This window comes from Orcinus orca, chromosome 11 (assembly GCF_937001465.1).
Source record: "Orcinus orca chromosome 11, mOrcOrc1.1, whole genome shotgun sequence".
Taxonomy (NCBI): Eukaryota; Metazoa; Chordata; class Mammalia; order Artiodactyla; family Delphinidae; genus Orcinus; species Orcinus orca.
In genome coordinates this window covers 25586077-25612991 of record NC_064569.1, presented here as the reverse complement: position 1 = coordinate 25612991, position 26915 = coordinate 25586077, and the positions used below count along the sequence as shown (strand labels likewise).

Genomic DNA, 26915 nt, shown 5'->3' with positions numbered 1-26915 from the left:
TCTTGTCCCTCTGGTGGTCAGGACCATGCTCAGTAAAACTTTAATCCACTTGTCTGCTGATGCGTGGGACTGTATTCTCACCCTGTCTGTTTTTTGGCCTGAGGTGACCCAGCACTGGAGCCTACAGGCTGTAGGGTGGGGTTGATGGTGGCCTCTGGGAGGACTCACACCAATGAGTACTTCCCAGAACTGCTGCTGCCAGTGTCTTTGTCCCCACACTGTGTCATGGCCACCCCCTGCCTCTGCAGTAGACCCTCCAATACTAGCAGGTAGTTCTGGCCCAGTTTCTTATGGGTTCACTTCTTTTGTCCTGTGGATCCTCGTGTACGTGAAACTTTGTGTGCATCGTCCAAGAGTGGAGTTTCTGTTTCTCCCAGTCCTGTGGATGTCCTGTGATCAAACCCCACTGGCCTTCAAAGCCAGATTCTCTGGAGACTTTTCCTCCCCCAGGTTGGGAAGCCTGATGTGGTGCTCAGAGCTTTCACTCCTGTGGAATAACTTCTGTGGTATAATTGTTTTCCAGTTTGTGGGTTGCCCACCTGGCTGGTAAGGGATTTGATTTTATTGCAGTTGTGCCCCTCCTACCATCTCATTGTGGCTTCTTCTTTGTCTTTGGATGTAGGTTATCTTTTTTTGGTAGGTTCCAGTATTTTTTTGTCAATGGTTGTTCAGCAGTTAGTTGTGATTTTGGTGTTTTTGTAAGAAGGGGTGAGCTCACATCTTTCTACTCTGCCATCTTGAGCTAATCTTCTTATTATTCCCTTTTAGAGGTAGTAAATCTAAAGTTCTAAGAATATAACTTACACTTAGCTACTGTTCTTATCTACCTGTGTCTGAACGTAAATCTCTTTCTTAGAAGAAAATTACATCAGGGAAGAAGCATTTAAGTGAAGTTTATTTATTCTCTGCTCCCCACTCCCCCCACCATGTTGTTTAACTTGTTAGCTGTTAGGCGTTTTGAAAAAACTATTAGGAAGGTTTTAAAAGTCTACATCTTTTTTTTCTCTTTCCTATTAAAATCAACATGTTGTTTATTTCCCTTTCTTTTCCATGGCCTAAGAATAATTTCACTGCCAACCTACAGGAAGAGAACATACATTCTCTCAGGATTCCTCCTGAGATTAAGGTAAATATTCTTATTTTTGAAACAGGTAATTTAGTGAATTTATTCTGGCACAGACATCTGTTTTAAATAAAGCTTTAATTAAAGCTGCATGGTTTCAAAGAGGTTAGTTTCCAAGAGACTGAAAAATATCAACATTGTGATGAGTGTGCAACAGATGTAGGGACATTCGGACCACATAACAAGAAGTAGCTCAATTATCTTTGTGGAGGTAGAGCTTGCTCACCCCACTTTTGCCTGATTTTAATTCCAAACAAAAAGAATACAAGGAAAGCACTTCCAGTTGGGCAGCTGGGAGGGGACACTGGAAAGGGAAGTAGGGAAGTGACATAGAAAAAGTGAGGCAGCTAATGAAAGGTACATTTTTAAAAAATTATTTATTTATTTAATTTGGGCTGCATTGGGTCTTTATTGCTGCATGTGGGCTTTCTCTAGTTGCACCGAGCAGGGGTTACTCTTCGTTGCTGTGTGTGGTCTTCTCATTGCAGTGGCTTCTCTTGTTGCAGAGCATGGGCTCTAGGTGCACAGGCTTCAGTAGTTGCCGCACGCAGGCTCAGCAGTCATGGCACATGGGCTTAGTTGCTCTGAAGCATGTGAGATCTTCCTGGACCAGGGCTTGAACCCGTGTCCCCTGCGTTGGCAGGCAGATTCTAAACAACTGACCCACCAGGGAAATCCCGAAAAGTACATTATTAAGCTAGCTATCTTGTGGAAAATCTCTGAGAGATAGTGCAACATACCAACCTCAGAATTGTCCCACCCAAGGGAAGAACGAGCTGAAAAGTCATGGGTGAAGGCTGACCCTTGTGTGTGTGTGTGGAGGGGTGTGTGAATGAAAAATATTGCCTGCCATATCAGTAAATAAAGCAAGTCATCACATTACAGCTGCCCCTGAGTTCCCTCAGAGAAATAGGATGTCCACTGTCTAGCACTCAGGTGCTGCAGCCACCCTTGACATTGCACCCCGAGGAGACTCAGGATGAGAAAACACAGGATACTTGTCCCAGATAGCTCAGGTGCATATCAAAGGAATGATTTCAGTGAGCCCAGACTCTTGCATCTTCCCATACATAGAAAAGCACTAAATTCCTTAACTTGAGATATCTGGTTTACTTTAATTAACTGTAATCTTTTGATGTTTTGTCTACCTGGTCTTTGTTGCAAAAACTCTTATATATCCTGGCTTCTCCCTCACTTCTTCAGAGCAGTCTCTCAGAGTGATCGGAGATGTTGTGTCCTAGGCTTGAAGTCCTCAGTTTTGTCCGCCAAATAAAACATAACTCAACTTTTAGGCTGTGCACATTTTTCAGTCGAGGAGGTGGGAGAGGGAGAGTAATTTTCTATGCTTTTGACCCTTCTTCATCTCCCCAACTCTGCAATCCTACAGGGAACCATCTGCAGTTGTGGTTGGGGGAGGGTGAACCCTCAGGCATAAGGATGTAGATATTGACAGTTGGAAGTCACAGAACTCACTGACAGGTCTGTGGAATGTGAGCTGGGCTCAGGTGGCAAATGCTGCACATATTGATGAGGATGAGTTCATTGCTGATGGGGATGCAAATGCTACTGCTTCTATGGATGGTAATTTGGAGACACCTATCAAAAGCACAATTCAGTAATTCTACTTCAAGAGACTTCCCCTCCAGATACACTCACAAATGTGCAAGATGATATATGAATAAGACTATTAATATAGAGAAAAATGCAAGGTGCAGCAGTGTTTGTATGCAAATATTTGGCTAAAAAATGGTGGTTTTGGGAGAATATATATGTGTATTTGTTGTATGTGTGTAAAATTCTTTGGAAAGATACATAAGAAATAGTTAACACTGGTTGCCTTGGGGGAAGGGAACAGAGGATAAGAGTAAAGGGAGATTTTTCCTCCTGTAGAGTGGCTGTATTGCATTAGCTATTGAAAAATACATTTTAAATAATTTATAAAGAACATTTTATCTTTTTTATGAAACTCAAGAGTACTTGGGAAACTTTATTAAACTACATACCGTTTTTATTTTTATATTTTCAAACTTTTTATTTTATATTGGAGTATAGTTGATTCACAATGTTGTGTTAGTTTCAGTTGTACAACAAAGTGATTCAGTTATATATATATATATATATATATATATATATATGTATCTATTCTTTTTCATATACTGTAAGTTCAGAGCATTTTATCTTGAGGGCAGTAGGGAGCTACTAAAATTTTGTTTTGATCTTTCATTGATGATAGAGTGACATGAACAGATACGTTAGGACATACTGGCAGTTAGGAGGGATGCAGGATTTAGGACATTTAATGACTGGGTAAAGTAGGAACAAAAGTTTAGTTCCCAGGGCTAAGGCTCCAAACAATCAGGGAATATTATTTAGTCATTAACCTCTCAGGCAATGTACTTGAGTAGACAAGGGACTCAGTCCAAGGTAAAAAGTAATTGGATATCTGTTCTTACTGTGTTTTCTTAGATTCTATATGTTTATCCTATATCCATTAATCACAGCCAAAGTGTTTGCCTTTCTCCCAAATTTCAGCTTGTCTGGAACTTACACACATTCTTATCTAACTCTCATGTACCAAGCCAACATTTCCCCTGCCCTAAATTTTCCCACAGCAACTAGAGACCACCCGTGTAACCAAAAGCCCAGTGAAATTAATCAAAGTAGCCAATCCTAAACTGTTTACTCTGCTCTACCTTGCCTTTCCTGCAGAAACCCCACTTAAGGCTCTGGCCTGTGCCTTCCCCTTGCTCCTGCTTCTACCTTCTTATCAAACCTGGTGCTTACCATGTGGTGACCCCCCTCCTCTCAGAAAATGCAGGTAACACAAATCTTCTTTCAATGCACTGACCTCTCCATGTTATCACTCAGTCATCTCTGTAAATTAAAATCCCAAGGGTACAAATAAGACAGTGTCCAATTTTGGATAATAAACATTACTTGGGGGAAATTTTCATGTGTAGGAGAATGCAGAGTATCTTAGACTGTCTTCTAGTCCAGTCTGTTCTTAGGAAATCTGAGAATCTATGATAAACTGAGAAAATAAATGAAGTAACGAAATGGAGAGAACAAGATTTCTTTGTTTGTGACCCAGTTACAGAATTAAATGGAGGTGGGAGAAGGTTTCTCAGATAAGGAAGAATAAAAGACCTAGGAATGACTGAATTATACTGCCCGGCAGCCAAGACAGTTCCATATGCAATAAAACAAAAGTTCATGTCCCCCTGGGAGAAATCTACATGGTTAGGGCCATCTTTTGTATTCTAGACGTCCAATGCTCTCTGCCACAAGAGTATATAAATTTCCACTTATGGCAAACTAAACCCAGAGCCCTTAAAAGACAAAACAAAACAGAACAGAACACCTTTATTAGGATATAATTCACATACCATATGTATTAGTTTCCTAGGGCTGCTGTAACAAATTACAGTACCACAAACTAGTTGGCTTAGGACAAAAGAAATTTATTCTCTCACAGTTCTGGAGACCCGAAGTGTGAAATCAAAATCAAGGTGTCAGCAAGGCCATGGTTGCTCCAAAGGCTCTGGGGAAGATTCCTTTGTCTCTCCCTAGTTTCTGGTGGCTGTCAGCAATCCTTGCTGTTCTTTAATTTGTACCTCCATGGTTTCAATCAATGTCTCTGTCCTCATATGACATTCTTTCTTTCTTTCTTTTTTTCAGTTATATACATCTATATACTTTTTCAGATTATTCTCCATTATAGGTTATTACAAGATATTGAATATAGTCCCCTGTGCTTTACAGTAAATCCTTGTGGCTTATCTATTTTATGTACAGTAGTTTGTATCTCTTAATCCTATACTTCTTAATTTATCCCTTCCCCACTCCCTTCCCCTTTGGCAACCACAAATTTATTTTCTATCTCTGTGAGTCTGTTTCTGTTTTGTAAATAAGTTCGCTTGTATCATTTTTTAAGATTCTACATATAGTGGAATAGCATATGTGACAGCATATGATAGCATATGATATTTGTCTTTCTCTGTCTGACTTCACTAAGTATAATATTCTCTACATCCATCCACATTGCTACAAATGGCAATATTTGATTCTTTTTTGTGGCTGAGTAATATTCCATTATATATATCTATATACATACCACATTATGTGTGTATGTGTATATATGTATGTGTGTATATATATATATATATATATATATATATACACCACATCTTCTTCTTTTTTTTTTTTTTTTGCGTTATGCGGGCCTCTCACTGTTGTGGCCTCTCCCTTTGTGGAGCACAGGCTCCGGACGTGCAGGCTCAGTGGCCATGGCTCATGGGTCCAGCCGCTCCGTGGCATGTGGGATCTTCCCAGACCGGGGCACGAACCCGTGTCCCCTGTATCAGCAGGCAGACTCTCAACCACTGCACTACCAGGGAAGCTCCTATACCACATCTTCTTAAGCACTTGGGTTGATTCCATGTCTTGGCTATTGTAAATAGTTATGCTATGAACGTTGGGGTGCATGTATCTCTTTGAATTACAGTTATCAACTTTTCTGCATATATGCCCAGGAGTGGAATTGCTGGATCATATGGTAGCTCTATTTTTAGTTTTTAAAGGAACCTCCAGCATTTATTGTTTGTAGATTTTTTTTTTTTTTTTTTTTTTTTTTGGCGATACGTGGGCCTCTCACTGTTGTGGCCTCTTCCGTTGTGGATCACAGGCTCTGGATGTACAGGCTCAGTGGCCATGGCTCACAGGCTCAGCTGCTCCATGGCATGTGGGATCTTCCCGGACCAGGGCACAAACTCGTGTCCCCTGCATTGGCAGGTGGACTCTCAACCACTGTGCCACCAGGGAAGCCCGATTGTAGATTTTTTGATGACAGCCATTCTGACCAGTGTGAGGTGATATATATATATATTCTTTTTCATATTCTTTTCCATTATGGTTTATCACAGGATATTGAATATAGTTCCCTGTGCTATACAGTAAGACCTTGTTGTTTTCCATCCTATTTATAATAATAGTTTGTATCTGCTAATCTCAAACTTCCTATCCATCCCTTCCCTACCTCCCCTCTCCCTTATCAATCACAATTCTGTTCTCTATATCTGTGAGTCTGTTTCTGTTTAGTAGATGTGTTCATTTGTGTCACATTTTAGATTCCACATATAAGTGATACCATATGGTATTTGTCTTTCTCTTTCTGACTTACTTCACTTAGTATGATGATCTCTTGGTCAGTCCATGTTGCTGAAAATGGCATTATTTAATTCTTTCTTTATGTCTGAGTAATATTCCATGGTAATATATATATGTGTGCATGTGTGTGTATGTATGTGTGTGTGTGTGTGTGTGTGTGTGTGTGTGTGTGTGTGTGTGTATACCCCCACATTTATATGTACCACATTTTTATTCTTTTAATCTGTCCACGGGTATTTTGGTTGTTTCCCTGTCTTGGCTGTAGTAAATAGTACTGCTATGAACATACAGGTGCATGTACCTTTTCAATTAGAGTTTTGTCTGGGTATACGCTCAGGAACGGTATTGCTGGATCATATGGCAATTCTATTCTTAGGTTTGTTTTTCTTTTAACATCTTTATTGGAGTATAATTGCTTTACAATGGTGTGTTAATTTCTGCTTTATAACAAAGTGAATCAGCTATACATATACATATATCCCCATATCTCCTCCCTCTTCTGTCTCCCTCCCACCCTCCCTATCCCACCCCTCTAGGTGGTCACAAAGCACCGAGCTGATCTCCCTGTGCTATGTGGCTGCTTCCCACCAGCTATCTATTTTACATTTAAAAATGTGGAATGCTTCACGAATTTGCATGTCATCCTTGTGCAGGGGCCATGCTAATCTTCTCTGTATTGTTGCAATTTTAGTATATGTGCTGTGGAAGCGTGCACTATTCTTAGTTTTTTGAGGAAGCTCCATGCTTTTTTCCATAGTGGCTGCACCAGTTTACATTCTCACCAACAGTGAAGGAGGGTTCCCTTTTCTCCACACCCCCTTCAGCATTTGTTATTTGTAGAAAAAGGTTTTAAGTTTGATTAGGACCCATTTGTTTATTTTTGCTTTTATTTCTTTTGCTTGGGAGACTGATCTGAGAAAATGTTGCTACAATTTATGTCCGAGAATGTTTTGGCTATGTTCTCTTCTAGGAGTTTTATGGTGTCATGTCTTATATTTAGGTCTTTAAACCATTTTGAGTTTGTTTTCGTATATGGTGTGAGAGACTGTTCTAATTTCATTGATTTACATGTATCTGGCCAGCTTTCCCAACACGATTTGCTAAAGAGACTGTCTCTTTTCCATTATATTCTTGCCTCCTTTGTTGTAGATTAACTGACTGTAGGTGTGTAAGGTTATTTCAGGGCTCTCTGTTCTCTTTCATTGATCTAAATGTCTGTTTTTGTGCCAAAACTACACTGTTTCGATTACTGTAGCTTTGTAGTATAGTCTGAAGCTTGGGAGGGTTATGACTCCTGCTTTGTTCTTTTTCCTCAGGATGGCTTTGGCAATCCTGTGTCTTCTTCTTCTTTTTTTTTTTTTTTCATCGTGGCCCAGAGAGCCCTTCAAAATGGATTTCTTTATTTACCTGCCATGGATAAGCTTTGAGACACTGCGGACACCCCAAAATTATATGCTAATGTTTTAACGTTGTTTATTGAACTAAAATAATGTGCATACATAGTTTAAAATATATATACATATACTAGAAGGCTTGTAATGAAAAAAGCAATTTCTGACCCACTCTTTAGAGGCAATAGCCTCAACTCTTTTAGATATACATCCAGATTAGATCCATATATCTAAATAAATGAGTATACTACTAATTTATTTTTCCACTTTGCTTTAAGGTTTAATTAAATATCACCTATTTCTGTGATAGCAACATCTATATAGATAACATGAGGCCAATAAAATTGCATAGGATTCTGAAAGTCACACTAGTGTCTATCTCCCTGGTATTGTCACAACACTAAGAAGCCAAAAGGAGAAGAAACATGGTATCAGGAGCAATTTGTTTTGTACATCTCACATGGTACAGTTTGTGATAGGTTTATGGAAAAGTCAGGTTGCCCTCCTTTTTTTTTTTTTTTGACATTTGTTTTCTTTTATCAACATAGATGTCAGTTTATTTTCTTTTTCTTTTTTTCCGAAACTTTCTATTTTTTTTTTTTTTGAAGATGTTGGGGGTAGGAGTTTATTTATTTATTTTTTCTGTATTGGGTCTTCGTTTCTGTGCGAGGGCTTTCTCTAGTTGTAGCAAGCGGGAGCCACTCTTCATCGCGGTGCGCGGGCCTCTCACTATCACGGCCTCTCTTGTTGCGGAGCACAGACTCCAGACGCGCAGGCTCAGTAGTTGTGGCTCACGGGCCTAGTCGCGCCGCGGCATGTGGGATCCTCCCAGACCAGAGCTCGAACCCGTGTCCCCTGCATTAGCAGGCAGATTCTCAACCACTGCGCCACCCGGGAAGCCCTATTTTCTTTTTTTTAATACAGCAGGTTCTTATTAGTCATCAATTTTATACACATCAGTGTATACATGTCAATCCCAACCGCCCAATTCATCACCCCCCCACCCCCACCCCCCCGCCACTTTCCTTGCTTGGTGTCCATACGTTTTTTTCTCTACTTCTGTTTCTCAATTTCTGCCTTGCAAACCCGTTCTTCTGTACCATTTTCTAGGTTCCACATATATGCGTTAGTATATGATGTTTGTTTTTTGCTTTCTGACTTAATCACTCTGTATGACAGACTCTAGATCCATCCACGTCTCAACAAATGACCCAATTTTGGTCCTTTTTATGGCTGAGTAATATTCCACTGTATATATGTACCACTTCTTCTTCTTCCATTTGTCTGGCGATGGGCATTTAGGTTGCTTCCATGACCTGGATATTGTAAATAGTGCTGCAATTAACATTGGGGTGCATGTGTCTTTTTGAATTATGGTTTTCTCTGGGTATATGCCCAGTAGTGGGATTGCTGTATCATATGGTAATTTTATTTTTAGTTTTCTAAGGAACCTCCATACTGTTCTCCATAGTGACTCTATCAATTTACATTCCCACCAACAGTGCAAGAGGGTTCCCTTTTCTCCATACCCTCTCCAGCATTTGTTCTTTGTAGATTTTCTGATAATGCCTATTCTGACTGATGTGAGGTGATATCTCATTGTAGTTTTGATTTGCATTTCTCTAATAATTAGTGATGTTGAGCAGCTTTTCATGTGCTTCTTGGCCATTTGTATGTCCTCTTTGGAGAAATGTCTATTTAGGTCTTCTGCCCATTTTTGGATTGGGTTGTTTGTTTTCTTAATATTGAGCTGCATGAGCTGTTTATATATTTTGGAGATTAGTCTTTTGTCTGTTGATTCATTTGCAAATATTTTCTCCCATTCTGAGGGTTGTCGTTTTGTCTTGTTTATTGTTTCCTTTGCTGTGCAAAAGCTTTTAAGTTTTATTAGGTCCTATTTGTTTATTTTTGTTTTTATTTCCATTACTCTAGGAGGTGGATCAAAAAAGATCTTGCTCTGATTTATGTCAAAGAGTGTTCTTCCTATGTTTTCCACTGAGAGTTTTATAGCGTCCAGTCTTACATTTAGGTCCCTAATCCATTTTGAGTTTATTTTTGTGTATGGTGTTAGGGAGTGTTCTAATTTCATTCGTTTACATGTAGCTGTCCAGTTTTCCCAGCACCACTTATTGAATAGACTGTCTTTTCTCCATTGTATATCCTTGCCTCCTTCTCCATCGAATCTGAATGAGATCCTTGCCGGGTAGAGTAATCTTGGTTGTAGGTTCTTCCCTTTCATCACTTTAAGGATATCATGCCACTCTCTTCTGGCTTGTAGAGTTTCTGCTGAGAAATCAGCTGTTAACCTTATGGGAGTTCCCTTGTATGTTATTTGTCATTTTTCCCTTGCTGCTTTCAATCATTTTTCTTTGTCTTTAATTTTTGCCAATTTATTACTATGTGTCTCGGCACGTTTCTCCTTGCGTTTATCCTGTATGGGACTCTCTGTGCTTCCTGCACTTGTGTGGCTATTTCCTTTCCCATGTTAGGGAAGTTTTTGACTATAATCCCTTCAAATATTTTCTTGGGTCCTTTCTCTCTCTCTTCTCCTTCTGGGACCCCTATAATGCGAATGTTGTTGCATTTAATGTTGTCCCAGAGGTCTTTTAGGCTGTCTTCATTTCTTTTCATTCTTTTTTCTTTATTCTGTTACGCAGCAGTGAATTCCACCATTCTGTCTTCCAGTCACTTATTCATTCTTCTGCCTCAGTTATTCTGCTATTGGTTCCTTGTAGTGGAGTTTTCATTTCAGTTATTGTATTGTTCATCTCTGTTTGTTTATTCTTTAATTCTTCTAGGTCTTTGTTAAACATTTATTGCATCTTCTTGATCTTTGCCTTCATTCTTTTTCCGAGGTCTGGATCATCTTCACTATCATTATTCTGAATTCTTTTTCTGGAAGGTTGCCATCTCCACTTCATTTAGTTGTTTTTCTGGCCTTTTATCTTGTTCCTTCATCTGATACATAGCCCTCTGCCTTTTCATCTTGTCTATCTTTCTGTGAAAGTGGTTTTTCTTCCACAGGTTGCAGGATTGTCATTATTCTTGCTTCTGCTGCCTGCCCTCTGGTGGATGAGGCTATCTAAGAGGCTTGTGCAAGCTTCCTGATGGGAGGGACTGGTGGTGGGTAGAGCTGGCTGTTGCTCTGTTGGGCAGAGCTCAGTAAAACTTTAATCCACTTGATGGCTGATGGGTGGGGCTGGGTTCCCTCCCTGTTGGTTGTTTGGCCTGAGGTGACCCCACACTGGAGCCTACCTGGGCTCTTTGGTGAGGCTAATGGCAGACTCTGGGAGGGCTCACTCCAAGAAGTACTTCCCAGAACCTCTGCTGCCAGTGTCCTTGTCCTCATGGTAAGCCACAGCCACCCCCCCCCCCCCGCCTCTGCAGGAGACCCTCTGACACTAGCAGGTTGATCTGGTTTAGTTCCCCCCTGGGGTCACTGCTCCTTCCCCTGGGTCCCGATGCGCACACTACTTTGTGTGTGCCCTCCAAGAGTGGAGTCTCTGTTTCCCCCAGTTCTGTCAGTGTCTTGCAATCAAATCCCGCTAGCCTTCAAAGTCTGATTCTCTAGGAGTTCCTCCTGCTGTTGCCGGACCCCCAGGTTGGAAGCCTGACGTGGGGCTCAGACTCTTCATTCCAGTGGGTGGACTTCTGTGGTATGAGTGTTCTCCAGTTTGTGAGTCACCCACCCAGCAGTTATGGGATTTGATTTTATTGTGATTGTGCCCCTCCTCCCGTCTCATTGTGGCTTCTCCTTTGTCTTTGGATGTGGAGTACATTTTTTGGTGAGTTCCAGTGTCTTCCTGTTGATGATTGTTCAGCAGTTAGTTGTGATTCTGGTGTTCTCACAAGAGGGAGTGAGAGCACATCCTTCTACTCCATCATCTTGGTTCAGGGCTCAATCCTGTGTCTTCTATGTCATAAAAATTTTAGTATTATTTGTTCTAGTTCTGTGACAAATGTCATGGGTATTTTGATAGGGATTGCATTATGCTTTGGGTAGTGTGGCCATTTTAATGATATTTATTCTTCCAATTGAAGAGCATGGTATATCTCTCCATTTCTTTAAATCATCTTCAATTTCTTTTATCAGTGTTTTACAGTTTTCAGTATATATGTATTTCATCTCCTTGGTTAAGTTTATTCCTAAGTATTTTTTTTTATATGATTTTAAACAGTATTTTTTTTTACTTTCTCTTTCTGATATTTCATTGTTAGTGTAAAGAAATGCAACAGATTTCTGTATATTAATCTTGTATCTTGCTAGATTCATTTATTCTAATAGTTTTTGTATGAAGACTTTAGGGTTCTCTACATAAAGTATTATGTTATCTGCAAATAGGGGCAGTTTTACCTTTCCCTTCCAATTTGGATACCATTTATTTCGTTTTCTTGTTTGATTGCTGTGGCTAGGACTTCCAATACTATGTGAAATAGAAGTGGTGTAAGTGGGATCCTTGCCATGTTCCTGAATTTAGCAGGAAGGCTTTCAGCTTTTCACCATTGAGTATTATGTGGCTGTGGGTTTGTTGTAAATGGCTTTTCTTTTTTTTTTAAAGTATAATTTCCACTTTATTGTCTTTCCAGGGAACAGTATTTCTTTAGTCTTTAAGGACTTAGCTCCTTACATGGGCTTTGGTGGAGGTCGTGGGGCAGCACCAGCAGGTCTAAATCAGGGTGGAGTTTTTCAGTCCTTCCGGGCTTCCCGAGAACGATTCCTGACTACCTTGCTGTGAATGGCACAACTCATGCAGTAATGCAGTTTCATATACAGCTTAGGAAGCACATAGGTGTCGAAAACACTCACTTCGGAAATGTCCCTGACAGCTGCAGCCTCTACGATGTTCCGAATGATGAACTTCTTAATGGCCTTATCCTTGGGCACACAACGGGCACTGTTGGTACAGCGAATAGGCTGCACGTGGCCGCGTCCCTTTTTGGCATGACCATTGTTCCTTCTTTTCTTGGTCATCTTGGAAGCAAGGAGGTGAAAGAGCATAAATGGCTTTTAATATGTTCCCTCTATATCCACTTTGGTGAGAGGTTTTTTTTTGTTTAATCATTAATGGATGCCGAATTTTGTCAAATGACTTTTTCTGCATCTATTGAGATGATCATGTTTTTCTTATCTTTCCTTTTGTCAATGTGGTGTAGCACATTGATTGATTTGCTTATGTTGAACCATCCTTGTGAAACTGGAATGAATCCAACTTGATCATGGTGTACAATCCTTTTAATATATTGTTGGATTCAGTTTGCTGATATTTTGTTGTGGATTTTTGCATCTATATTTATCAAAGATATTGGACCGTAATTTTCTTTTATTTGCAGTTTCTTTGGTTTTGGTTTAGGGTAGATGGTGGCTTCATAGAATGAATTTGGGACTGTTCCCTCCTCTTCAATATTTTGGAATGGTTTGAGAAGTATGGGTATAAGTTTTTCTTTGTATGTTTGGTAGAATTCCCCTGTGAAAACATCTGGTCCTGGACTTTTGTTTGCAGGGAGTTTTATTACAGATTCTATTTCACTTGTAGTGATAAGTCTTTTCAAATTATCTGTTTCTTCTTGACTTAGTTTTGTCAGGCTGTATGTTTCTAGAAACTTGTCCATTTCTTCTAAGTTGTCCAATTCATTGACATATAACTAACTGTTCATAGTATTCTTTTATGAGTTTTTGTTGTTGTTGTTTTTGTATTTCTGCAGTATCAGTTGTTATTTCTCCTGCTTCATTTCTTATTCTGTTTATTTGGGTCCTCTCTCTTTTCTTGGTGAGTCTGTCTAGTTGTTTATCTATCTTGTTTATCCTTTCGAAAAACCAGCTCTTGGTTTTTCTGATGTTTTCTATTGTTGGTTTTTTTTTAATCTCTATTTTATTTATTTCCTCTCTGATTTTTATTATTTCCTTCCTTCTGCTGACTTTGGGCTTTGTTTTGTCTTCTTTTTCTGTTTCTTATGGAGGGTAGGTTAGGTTGTTTGTTTGAGATTTTCTTGTTTCTTGAGGGAGGCCTGTATCATTATGAACTTCCTTTGTAGAACTGCTTTTGCTGCATCCTATAGATTTTGTGAGACTGTGCTTTCATTTTCATTTGTCTCAAGGTATTTTCTGATTTCTTCTTTGATTTCATTGTTGACCCATTGTTTTTTAGTAGCATGTTGTTTAGTCTCCCTGTGTTCATTCTTTTCCCATTTTCTTTCTGTGTTGATTTCTAGTTTCATACCATTGAGGTCAGAAATATGCGTGAAATAATTTCTATCCTCTTAAATTTGTTAAGGCTTGTTTTGTGACCTAGTATGTGGTCTATCCTAGAGAATGTTCTCTGCGTGCTTGAAAAGAATGTGTGTTCTGGTTTTTATTTTTATTTTTGAATATAGTATCCTGTAGATATTAATTTAGTCCAACTGGTCTACTGTGTCATTTAGGACCTCTGTTGCCTTATTGATTATCTGGATTATCTGTCTATTGATGTCAGTGGGGTATTAAAGTCTCCTACTATTATTGTATTCCTGTCAATTTCTCCCTTTATGTCTGTTAGTATCAGTTTTTTCTATTTAGGTCCTTCTACATTGGGTGCATATATGTTGATGAGTATAATATCCCCTTCTTGTATTTGTCCCTTTATATAATGCCCTTCTTTTCTTTCTTTATGGACTTTGTTTTAGAGTCTATTTTTTTGATATGAATATTGCTACCTTTGCTTTCTTGTCATTTCTATTTGCATGAAATATCTTTTTCCATCCCCTCACCTTCAATCTATGTGTGTCTTTTGCCCTAAAGTGAGTCTCCTATAAGCAGCATATTGTTGGTTTTTTTTTTAAATCCAATCTGCCACTCTATGTCTTTTAATCAGAACATTAAGTAATTATTGATAGGTATGTACTTTTTCCCATTTTAAGCCTTGTTTTCCAGTTGTTTTTGTAGTTATTCTTAGTTTCTTTCTTCTTCTTTTTGTTCTTCCTTTTGTGGTTTGATGATTTTCTTTTATAGTATTCTTGACTTCCTTTCTCTTTGGTTTTTTTGAATCTATTGTATGTTTTTGATTTATGGTTATTCTGGATTTCAAGTATGTTGATCCATAACTATATCCACTTGCTTTATTTTTTTAATAGTCCTTTTAAAATTTATTTATTTATTTTTGGCTGCATTGGGTCTTCATTGTTGTGCATGGGCTTTCCTTAGTTGCAGCGAGCAGGGGCTACTTTTCATTGTGGTGCACAGGCTTCTCATTGTGGTGGCTTCTCTTGTTGTGGAGCATGGGCTCTAGGCATGTGGGCTCAGTAGTTGTGGCTCGCTGGCTCTAGAGCACAGGCTCAGTAGTTGTGATGCACAGGCCTACTTGCTCCTCGGAATATGGGATCTTCCTGGACCAGGGCTCGAACCCATGTCCCCTGCATTGGCAGGTGGATTCCTAACTACTGCTCCACCAGGGAAGTCCCTATCTACTTGCTTTAAATCAATAGCCATACAAGTTCAAACACATTCTAGAAGATCTACATTTTTATATTCCCCTTCTGCACATTTTGTGATTTTGATGTCCTATTTTACATCTTCATGCTTATCCTTTTGCTGTTGTAATTGCTTGTAGTTAAAATCGCTTTTACAAAATGTTTTGATTGTTTTTTAATCTAGGTACTGGCTTATTTAAGTGATCTTCAATCCTTTTATATATCTGCCTTTCCTATTGTGACTTTTCCTTTCCTATAAATTCTTGCTTCTTTGCTATTTAGAGAAGACCTTTCAATACATATATTTTTAAACATCTTTTTTGGAGTATAATTGCTTTACAATGGTGTGTTAGTTTCTGCTTTATAACAAAGTAAATCAGCTATACTTATAAATATACCCCCATATCTCTTCCCTCCTTTCAATACTTCTTTTAGGGTAGGTTTAGTATTGCTGAATTCTTTAATTTTTGTTTGTCTGAGAAATACTTTATCTCTCATTCTATTCTAAATGATAATTTTGCTGGGTAGAGTATGCTAGGCTGCACATTTTTCCTTTCAGGACTTCAAATATCTCGTTGCCACTCCACTTCTGGCCTGCAAAATTTCTGCAGAGAAGTCAGCTGAAAGCCTTATAGGGGTTCCTTTGTAACTGACTCATTTTTTTTTGTCTTGCTGCCTTTAGAATCCTCTCTTTAACTTTTGCCATTTTAATTATGAGATGTCTTGGTATAGGTCTGTTTGTGTTCATCTTGTCTGGGCCACTCTATGCTTCCCATACTTGGATATCTGTTTTCTTTTTTAATTTTAGGATGTTTTCAGCCATAATTTTTTTTATAAGCAGATATTCATTTTTAATTATTTATTTATTTATTTTTGGCTGTGTTGGGCCTTCGTTTCCGTGCAAGGGCTTTCTCCAGTTGTGGTGAGGGGGGGCCACTCTTCATCGTGGTGCACGGGCCTCTCACTATCGCAGCCTTTCTTGTTGCGGAGCACAGGTTCCAGATGCGCAGGCTCAGTAGTTGTGGCTCACGGGCCTAGTTGCTCCGCGGCATGTGGGATCTTCCCAGACCAGGGCTCGAACCCATGTCCCCTGCATCGGCATGCAGATTCTCAACCACCGCGCCACCAGGGAAGCCCCCATAATTTTTTTAAAAATTTATTTTATTCAAGTATAGTTGATATACAATGTTGTTTTAATTTCTGCTGTATAGCAAAGTGATTGGTTATACATATATATATACACATATATATATGTATTATATATATATATACACATTCTTTTTCATATTCTTTTCCATTATGATTTATCACAGGATATTGAATATAGTTCCCTGTGCTATACTGTAGGTCCTTGTTGTTTATTCATTCTGTATATAATAGTTTGCAACTGCTAATACCAAACTCCCAATCCCACCCTCCCCCACACCCCCCCCACTTGGCAACCACAGTCTGTTCTCTATGTCTGTAAGTCTGTCTTGTAGATAAATTCATTTGCGTTATATTTTAGATTGCATGTATACGTTATATAATATGGTATTTGTCTTTCTATTTCTGACCTTCTTCACTTAGTATGATAATCTCTAGGTCCATCCATGTTGCTGCAAATGGCATTATTTCAGTCTTTTTTATGGCTGAGTAGCATTCCACTGTATATATGTACCACATCTTCTTTATCCATTCATCTGTTGATGGACATTTAGGTTGCTTCCATGTCTTGGCAATTGTGAATAGTGCTGCTATGAACATTGGAGTGCATGTATCTTTTTGAGTTAGAGTTTTGTCTGAATACTTGCCCAGGAGTGGGATTGCTGGATCATATGGCAACTCTATTTTTAGTTTTTTCAGGAACCTCCATGTGGTTTTCCACAGTGGCTGCACCAATTTACATTCCCATCAACTGTGTAGGAGGGTTCCCTTTTCTCCACACCCTCTGCAGCATTTGTTATTTTTAGACTTTTTAATAATGGCCATTCTGATCAGTGTGAGTTGGTACCTCACTGTAGTTTTGATTTGCATTTCTTTACTTATTGGAGATGTTGAGCATCTTTTCATGTGCCCATTGGCCATCTGTATGTCTTTTTGGAGAAATGTCAATTTAGGTCTTCTGCTCATTTTTCAATTGGGTTGTTTGCTTTTTTGTTACTGAGTTGTATGAGTTGTTTTGTATATTTTGGAAATTAAGCCCTTGCTGGTTACATCTTTTGCAAATATTTTCTCCCGGTTCATAAGTTGTTTTTTTCTTTCATTTATGGTTTCCTTTGCTGTACAAAGCTTGTAAGTTTGATTAGGTCTCATTTGTTTATTTTTGCTTTTATTTCTATTGTCTTGGGATACTGACAGTATCTAGTACTATCATTCTTAAGAAAACATTGGTACAATTTATGTCAGAGAATGTTTTGCCTATGTTCTCTTCTAGGAGTTTTGTGGTGTCATGTCTTATATAAGTCTTTAAGCCATTTTGAGTTTATCTTTGTGTATGATGTGAGGGTATGTTCTAACTTCATTGATTTACATGTGTTCAGCCATAATTTCTTCAAATACATTTTTTTTTTTTTTTTTTTTGTGGTACACGGGCCTCTCATTGTTGTGGCCTCTCCTGTTGCGGAGCACAGGCTCCGGATGAGCAAGCTCAGCGGCCATGGCTTATGGGCCCAGCTGCTCCGTGGCATGTGGGATCTTCCCAGACTGGGGCACGAACCCGTGTCCCCTGCATCGGCAGGCGGACTCTCAACCACTGTGCCACCAGGGAAGCCCTTCAAATACACTTTTGATCCCCTTTTCTCTTTCTTCTTCTTCTAGATCCCCTATTATGTGTAGGTTGGCATGCTTTACATTATCCCATACATCTTGTATGCTGCTTTCATTTTTTTTTTCCATTCATCTCTCTGACTGCGGTTCTGATTGGGTGATTTCCATTATTCCGTCTTCTAGATCACTTATTCCTTCTTCTATGTCATTTAGTCTGCTACTCATTGCTTCCAGGTTGGTTTTTATCTCAGCAATTTAATTGTCTAATTTTGATTGGTTCATCTTCATTGTTTCTATTTCCTTGTTACTGTGATCTGCATTTCTTTTGATAATCTTTCTTAATTCCTTTAGCATTTTTATTGTCCCTTTTTTGAACTCTGGGTCTAGTAGACTGATGAGGTCTGTTTCATTATTTGTTCCTTCAGGGGATTCCTCTTGTTCTTTTAATTGGGAGTAGTTCCTCTGCTTTTTCATTTTACTTAACTTTCTCTGTTTCTATGAACTTAGGAGAAACAGTTAGCTACTGTGGTCTTGAACCGGTGTTTTTATGTGGGAGTGTCCCTGTCTAGACTTCTGTGACTCCAACTCTTTTGGTGCAAGAGCTGGCTTTGGTATGGATACCAGCCATATCTTTCTTTATAGTGTGCCAGTTGTTATCCCCTTGATAGGGGATGTGATTTGTGTTGTGGTATCCAGAGCCTGTGCTGGATGTGCGGCAGGGCTTCCTCTTTGCAGCTGTCACTGCCCTGTCTGGGGTGGGATCTTCTCCCCAGTTGTTGGAGTAGAAGCCCTGAGGATTGGGTTCGATCAGGCTCTTTTGCCTTTGAGTGCATGCCCTGCCCCAAAGGAGGTGCCATTGAAGCATGTGAGGCCTGTGTGGTCACAGCAAACCTATGTGTTACCCATGCAGGTGTCTGCAGTTCTGCCCAAAAGTAGCCCAAGGTGGCATCCCTTTGTCTGTTATGTTTTTCCCAGACCTAGTGCAAGGCTGTGGTGTGGAGTATGCTGGGGTGGGGACCAGCGTGTTGTGGCTGCAGGTCGAGGTGGCTGTGCTGCCACTGAGGTCCTGGGCTGCCACTGTGGCAAACTTCTCCCAGGATCTGTTCACCCCAGATTCAGCTCCAAGCTGAGGTGTGGAGTGGAGGAGCTGGAGTGCTCGTAGTTCACAGAAACAAACCAATGTGTACTCCTGCCAGGCCCTGTCTGCCCAAGACTCAGTGCCCAGCCTCTGCACATTCTGGACCCACTGCTGCTGTGCATGCATTAACAATGGGCTCCCTCTGCTCTTCTCCCTGGACCACACCCCAGCTGCATCCAGTCCTCTTCTGAGATTCAGTGCCAGGCCACTGCACATTCTTGTGGCACTGCCCAGTGCATGTGCTGACAGTGGTCTCTGTGGTTTGGCCTGGATCACACCCCAGGCGTCCCTGCCTGTCTCTGCACAGCTAGACTGAATCTCTGCCATGATCTCATGCTAGGCTATGGTGTTGAGCGAGTGGGGCTGGGCATTCAGCCCTTCAGACTGGGAAGAGCAGCGAGGCAGTAGCCACCAGCACAAGTCTCTCTCAGCCCTGATTGTCTGCATGCAAGCACTCCTTGTGAGCAGAATCTAGTCTTCTCCAGCCCCTCTATCTGTCCAAGTAGATTTCCCAGCAGGCAAGGCAGCTCCCCAGGGTATGAGCCTGCCCATGTGGAACTTCTCTTTCTTACAGATCCTCCCAGGGGCACCAGTCCGTCCTGATGCCTCTTTTCCCCTCGTTCTACCTCTTTATGTGGAGATCTTTCTTGTAGCTTTGATTGTATAGGAGCACTTCTGCCAACTTTCAGTTGGTTTTCTGTGAGAAGTGGTCCACATGTATATGTTTTTTTTGCGGTACGCAGGCCTCTCACTGTTGCGGCCTCTCCCTTTGCAGAGCACAGGGTCCGGACGCGCAGGCTCAGCGGCCGTGGCTCACGGGCCCAGCTGCTCTGCGGCATGTGGGATCTTCCCGGACGGGGGCACGAACCCGCGTCCCCTTCATCGGCAGGCGGACTCCCAACCACTGCGCCACCAGGGAAGCCCTGTAGATGTATTTTTGATGTGTTTGTGGGGGGAGGTGAGCTCCATGTCCTCCTGTCAGCCGTCTTGGTCTTCCTCCCTCTAGTGGCTTATTAAAAGTAATGGACCAGATGCTCCAACGCTTATATCACCCTAATGGCCTGATGGCTCTGAAAGCCTTCGGCTTTAATCAGCTTTTTGACTGCAGCAGGCTCAGGAGATTCCATGATCTCCGGTAGCCAATTCTCTCTTCTTCCATGGTCTGGCCTTCTTTCTTATTTCTCCTCTGTGTCTTCAAATCTCTCTCCTCTTATAAAGACCCCAGTCATTGGATTTAGGGCTCACCCTCATCCAGTATGACCTCATCTTAACTTGATTATATCTGCAAAAACCCTATTTCCAACTAAGGTTACATTCATGGGTTTTGAGGGTTAGGACTTCAGCATATCTTTTTTTTTTTTTTTTTGCGGTAAGTGGGCCTCTCACTGCTATGGCCTCTTCCGTTGCGGAGCACAGGCGGCTCTGGACGTGCAGGCTCAGCGGCCATGGCTCACGGGTCCAGCCGCTCCGCGGCATGTGGGATCTTCCCGGACCGGGGCACGAACCCATGTCCCCTGCATCGGCAGGCGGACTCTCAACCACTGCGCCACCAGGGAAGCCCCAGCATAACTTTTTGATGGACATAAATCAACCCATAGCATCAAACCACTCACCCATTTAAAGTGTACAATTCAATGATTTTTAGTATATTCACAGAATTGTGCAACCATCATTATTATCAACTTTACAGCACTTTAATCCCCACAAAGAAACTATGTATTAGCAGTCACTCCCCATTTCCCCCTAGAAATTCCCCCAAGCCCTAGACGACCAACTAATCTACTTTCTGTCTTTATAGATCTGCCTACCCTGGACATTTCATATAAGTGGAATAATACAGTATGTGGCCTTTTATGTCTGGCTCTTTTCTTGTAGCATGTTTTCAAGGTTCATCCATGCTTTTGCATGTATCAGCACTTCATCCCTTTTTATGCTTGAATAATATTCCTTTGTATGGGTATACCACATTTTATTTATCCACTCATCAGTTGATGGACATTTGGGTTGTTTCTAATTTGTAGTTATTTGAATAATGCTGCTGTGAAAATTTGTGTTCAAATTTTTGAGTGGGGATATGTTTTCATTTGTCCTGAGTGTATATATGTATATATATATGACTATATACTTGGAATTGCTGGGTCATATGGAAGCTGTATGTTTAACTGTTTGAGGAACTGCCAAACTGTTTTCCAAAGAGGGTACACTATTTTACATTTCCGCCAGCAGTGCACGAGAATTCCAACCAATTTCTCCACATCCTCAACAACATTTGTTATTATCTGTCTTTTTGATTCTAGTAGGTGTGAAGTGGTATCTCACTGTGTTTTGATTTGCATTTCCTTGATGACTAGTGATGTTGAGCAGCTTTTCAGGTACTTATTGGCTATTTGTATATCTTTTTTGCAGAAATGCCAAATCAGATTCTTTACCCATTTTTAAAGTGGTTTTTAAAAAATTATTTAGTTGTAGAGTTCTTTGTATATTCTTATATAAGGAATAAAGATGCAGACGTAGAGAATGGACTTGAGGACATGGAGGGGAAGGGGAAGCTGGGACAAAGTGAGAGAGTAGCATTGATATATATACACTACCAAATGTATAATGGATGGCTAGTGGGAAGCAGCTGCATAGCACAGGGAGATCAGCTCGATGCTTTGTGACGACCTATAGGGATGGGATAGGGAGGGTGGGAGGGAGGCTCAAGAGGGAGGGGATATGGGGATATATGTATACATGCAGGTGATTCACTTTGTTGTACAGCAGAAACTAACACAACATTGTAAAGCAATTAAACTCCAATAAAGATGAAGGAAAAAAAAAAGAGATAACCAGAAAAAAACTATAACATTGTATATATATAATATATATTGGTGATATAAGTACCTTATCAGGTATGTGATTTGAAAATATTTTCTCCAGTTCTGTGAACTGTCTTTTCATTTTTTTGATGGTGTCCTTTAAAACACAAAAACTTTTCAGTTTTGATGAAGTCTAATTTATTTATGTTTTTCTTTTTTTGCTGTGCTCAGTGTCACATGTAAAAAAATAGAACTCTTTTAAGATGTATTGCTTATTAAAGATGAGTAATTAATTTATGTGAGAAATTCTGAGGTAACAATATGATGGTGGATAAAAAGTAGTTTTTCAAGTGACAAAATAACTTGTACTATTTTAGGCTTTCTTTTAGGGTAACTTTTTCATGTTTCATTTAGGATTCTTGTCCTTTTATGGGGGGAAGAATTATAGAGATTACCATTTATTCAAATATTTATTATTATATATTATTTTTGTGGTTCCATTTGGACAATTAACATTTCTGTTAAATAATGAGGTATCTAAGTGATACTTCAAGTAAAGTGTTATTTATTGTTTTTCTAATTTCTAACTTGTTCACAGGAAAGTAAAAAGAAGATAAGTAACATCATACAAAATTCTAGCACTCAAACCTAACTCAAAGTTAAAATTTGTTTTAATAAAAAGATGTGTACCACATTTTAAGTGAAAATGACTGAATTGCCAAATGTGTTTAGTACATTCCTATTTTTGTAAAAAGATTATATAGATATTTGCTTGGAAATAAAGTCTGGAAGGATGTAAACAAAAAATTAAGAGTGGTATTTTCCATGTTTTGGGGAAATTTCTTGGGTCTACTTTGCTATCTAAAATAAACATATGTGGGAATTCCCCGGTGGTCCAGTGGTTAGGACTCCACACTTTCATGGCTTGAGGGCCCAGGTTTGATCCCTGGTTAGGGAACTAAGATCCCACAAGCCACGTGGTGCAGCCAAAAATAAAATAAAATAAAATAAAATATTTAAAAAATAAATAAAATAAACATATACTATAAAAATAAAGAGGAAAATATCTTCTAGCCTTTCCATGCATATTTAAAATGAAATATTTTACAAAATCACAACTGTATTCAATGTCTTATGTTATTATCCTGCCTTTGTTTACTTTGTATAATATCATGCCATTGAATATTATTTTAAAAGATTTGTACTGCTTGAATTATAATTCATGGGTTAGAGTCTCCTTATTTAGCTATTTCCCTACTTTGCCTAGGTTTTTGTTTACAATTTTTTGTCACTTAACAAAGGCTGTGATTAGCATTTTTATAAATAAATTATTGTCTGCATCTCTCATTATTTCCATAGGGGAGATTCCTAATATAAGGGCTATTGGATCAAAAGATATGACTATTTTACAATGTCTTATTCAATAAATTCCTTTGAAGGGGACTTCCCTGGCAGTCCAGTGGCTAAGACCCAGCGCTTCCACTGAAGGGGGCACTGGTTCAATCCCTGGTTGGGGAAATAAATCCTGCATGCCACTCTGTGCGGCCAGAACATAAAAAAAAATTCCTTTGACGATACAGTAACACTAATTGCTTATTCTTTGTGCTTCTAGTTTTGTCAGTGTAATTCTGTTTCTACCCTTTATTCACTATGGAAGCAGCAAGGAAAAGGGTTGAAGCTGCTTGGAATGCACTTTGCACTAGTGGGCAGGAGACCTTGATTCTTTAGGTCCTCAGAAAACTCCCAAATGTCCAGAAACTTTATTTACCTTATCTTTAAAATAAGGGGAGAGGTTTCACAGCCCTAAGAGTCTCTAGTTCTCCTCAGGATACCAGGAGAAATGCTGGGCTTCACACTGTTGGAAAAGAAGCACATGAAATACCTCAGCAGAGGATATGACTTTTCATAAATGAAATGAAGTCCTTAATGACACCATTAAGCAGCTATTATTGTCTTTCTCTTAGAGCTGAAGGAACTGAAGCCCAGAGAATTTAGGTAACTTGCCTAAGATCACTGTGAACTAGTAAGAATCAAATCCAGGTGTGTGTGGTTCCAAAGTCTGTGCTGTTGACCCTTTACAATGATTTCAAAGTTGGACACAAATAGTATTTTTATGCTCTTGATATTATTATTATTATTATTATTTTTGCGGTACGCGGGCCTCTCACTGTTGTGGCCTCTCCCGTTGCGGAGCACAGGCTCCGGACGCTCAGGCTCAGCGGCCATGGCCCACGGGCCCAGCCGCTCCGCGGCACGTGGGATCTTCCCGGACCGGGGCATGAACCCGTGTGCTCTGCATCGGCAGGTGGACTCTCAACCACTGCGCCACCAGGGAGGCCCGCTCTTGATATTATTAACCACACACACATCCACAAGTTTTAAACTGATCGTTTCTCTCCAAAGAACTTTTATTTCAAAGGGACTTACCGGTGAAACACTGTTAATGTATTAATTCCAATACCATAAAAATAGTTTAAACAAAACCTCTGGGAATGTGGTGCTATAATTTCATGAAATAATAAGCCCACAAAAATATTAACCTTAGAAACTATAAGAATTCTGTTATAATGCTTCAAAGAATTATGGCAAAATTTTTTTTTCTGACTGAAGGCTGTATTGGTCAGTCCTTCACTTACATAACTTTCTCTCCTCAAGTATTTGAAGAGACACTCAATGAATCTGAAAATATGTGAAAGTGCAATATTTTAAATAATTTTACTATGTTATCTGTTCCCTGAGAATCTTTCTTAGCCTTTTCTTCCTTCCTTCCTTCTCTTCCTTCCTCCTTCCCTCCCTCTCTCTCTCTCTTTCTCCTCTCCCCACCTTTTTGTGGCAACACTCCAGAAAGCCTTGTAGAACCAAAGAGAAGCAGATTTCTATCACTGGTAACAAAATATACAAGATAATTTCTCATATCTCCACTCATATGCTACCAGCTTCAACATCCTTTGGTGAATTAATCTTTCCAGCTTCAACAATACGTAGCTACATTAATTTTAAGTGACTACAGCATAACCATTCCTATAGGAACCATGCATTTGCTAGACAATGCACATTTAAAACCTTCACATTTTCAAGGTATGCAAAGTTCGGCTGTTTTTACAGAAATGAGATGATCCATTATAAGTCTTCAGTATTTTTGTTTTTCTATTTTGAGTTTGTTGTTTTTGCTATTTATTCCTGCAGCTTTTATTGAATTCCCACTCAGCTCCATGAGGGCAGGGGCTATATTTGTCTCACTCAACATTGTACCCAACACATATCTGGTGCCCAATAAATATTTGGTTTTCTCCCCAGCTTTACTGAGATATAACTAACATAACAAAACATATTTGTTGAATGAATGTATTCTTTCCCCATTGATTTGAAACAACTTTTAAAATCACATTTAAATATAGTAATTTGTTGCTAAGCTTAGAGGTGGCTATCCACAAATACTGCCTCACTGTTGGCAAGGCAAATCAAGGTGTAGAAAATAGGGAGTGGGGGAGGGGAAAATATAGACAAGCCCTAACAAGTAAAAATTGAGGGGGCATGTGCTTTCAAAATAAACTGAATTCATTGGCTTTAAAGATCTTTTCTAGCAGGAAAGCTTTTTTCTGAATCACCTTTTTCATTTTTTTCAGAAAACATTACTGCAACATTATCTATAAGGTACAATCTCCTACAAATGTTATGCTGTGCTTATACAGATGGTACCTTACCAGACTTGAAATTTAATTATGTTTGCTTTTGCATCCTTGATTCATTTTCTGAAATATGTTGGGAAATAAAACTGTATAGATTTATTCAGAATTATTTCATTTAGTGGAATATTTAGGATCTATGGCTAGATCTATATGACCCAAGGGATAGTTTATTATTGGTCAATTAGAAGGCAAACATTTAATGATTAATATGTCTGAAATACCATTCTGAGGTTCACTATTAGTTCAGGCTACAACAGGCATAATCTGTGCTGTAACTTTGAGCCTGATCGTTGATCCAAGTGTGTCCTTCACATTTTTTTTTAACTTTGTCCACTTTTTTGCTTCCTCCCCTCACGTTTAGCAGCTTCTGCTCTATCTCTGGTCGTAAACAACGAAACAAATGGACAGTGTAGTATTTGTCTGACCCTCAAGGTCACATATGGGATTCAGAGATTCAAAGCTAAAATGAAACATTAAGGTACAATAGGTTTCCAGAGACGGAAAAGAACACAGATAAAAACTGGCAAAATACTGTATCAAGAAATGTTAAAAAACATGATAATTTTTGTGTAGGTTTCCCCAACACTTTTTAAACTGGACTTTGGTTTCCTTGATTATACTTCTGATTTTTCTCTGTTCTTCTCTTGCTAGTCTAAATAACTTTTATCAGAGCCCCAAGGACAGGACCTAAAACAATTCTATTTGGTGTAATAGCTGGACACATGGTAGGTATTCCTGTTTTTCTTTTCTTTTTTTCCCCTCTTATTCTTTTGGTATGAGAAACACCATAACTTCCTTCAGAAACACTGATGTATTTCCAGCCTTTTCTCTTAATTTGATGCAACCTTACCAAGATTTTTATCAGCTTTTTCTCTGAGTGACAACGAATTAATCTGTTTCAAAGCAACAAATGACACAGCCTAAATAAAATCTTGTTACTGAAGGTTGCGGAGTCACCCACTCCGTTTTTATGGCAACGCTGGTTTGGAGCATTTTGCTCATACATGCTGTCCTTTCTGAGGAAACTGATTTTTTCCCCGTCCTACTGTGAAGGATGGAATCTGGGGGTCAAAGGCATCCCTGCATTTCAACAGTGCCCACCTCAACCACCAGAGGCTCAAGCTCGGTTTAACTGGCAATTCCACAAAGGGCTCGCTGCGCTTTTCGAGTGATCGAAATCACCTGTTCAAGGTCGCACATCCAATTGTTACTGGATGCAATCATCAAGGTCGGGTAGGGCTGCCGGGTCTGCGGCCCGCCAGCTCCCGGCGGCGACTCAGCAGGCCCACCTGGTGCCCCGCAATCTGCGCAATCGCTGGGAGAACGCGCCCTCTCGCGACCGACTTCGCGCCGCAGCTGGGCCTGGCGCAAACGCCCCCCGGGCGGAGGCCGGCGGCTGCAGGACCTGGGAACCGGAAG

The 26915-nt window shown here is 39.8% G+C and overlaps 1 protein-coding gene, 1 long non-coding RNA gene and 1 other non-coding gene across 3 annotated transcripts; all 3 read right to left on the bottom strand.

Moving 5' to 3' along the window:
- Positions 1-1377: 1377 nt before the first annotated feature.
- LOC125960418 (uncharacterized) lies at positions 1378-26875 on the bottom strand. The gene is made up of 4 exons (XR_007470069.1): positions 26679-26875; positions 23576-23662; positions 3908-3997; positions 1378-1754 (listed from the first exon to the last, which is right to left on the bottom strand). It is a non-coding gene; the product is annotated as an uncharacterized LOC125960418 (long non-coding RNA).
- LOC117201749 (U6 spliceosomal RNA) lies at positions 6898-7004 on the bottom strand. Its single transcript, XR_004483838.1, has one exon. It is a non-coding gene; the product is annotated as a U6 spliceosomal RNA (small nuclear RNA).
- Positions 12221-12681, bottom strand: LOC101271922 (40S ribosomal protein S26-like). The gene has a single exon (XM_033430157.2). It carries the CDS (start codon positions 12677-12679, stop codon positions 12368-12370), a length of 312 nt encoding a protein of 103 aa, XP_033286048.2. The 5' UTR covers positions 12680-12681; the 3' UTR covers positions 12221-12367.
- Positions 26876-26915: the final 40 nt, after the last annotated feature.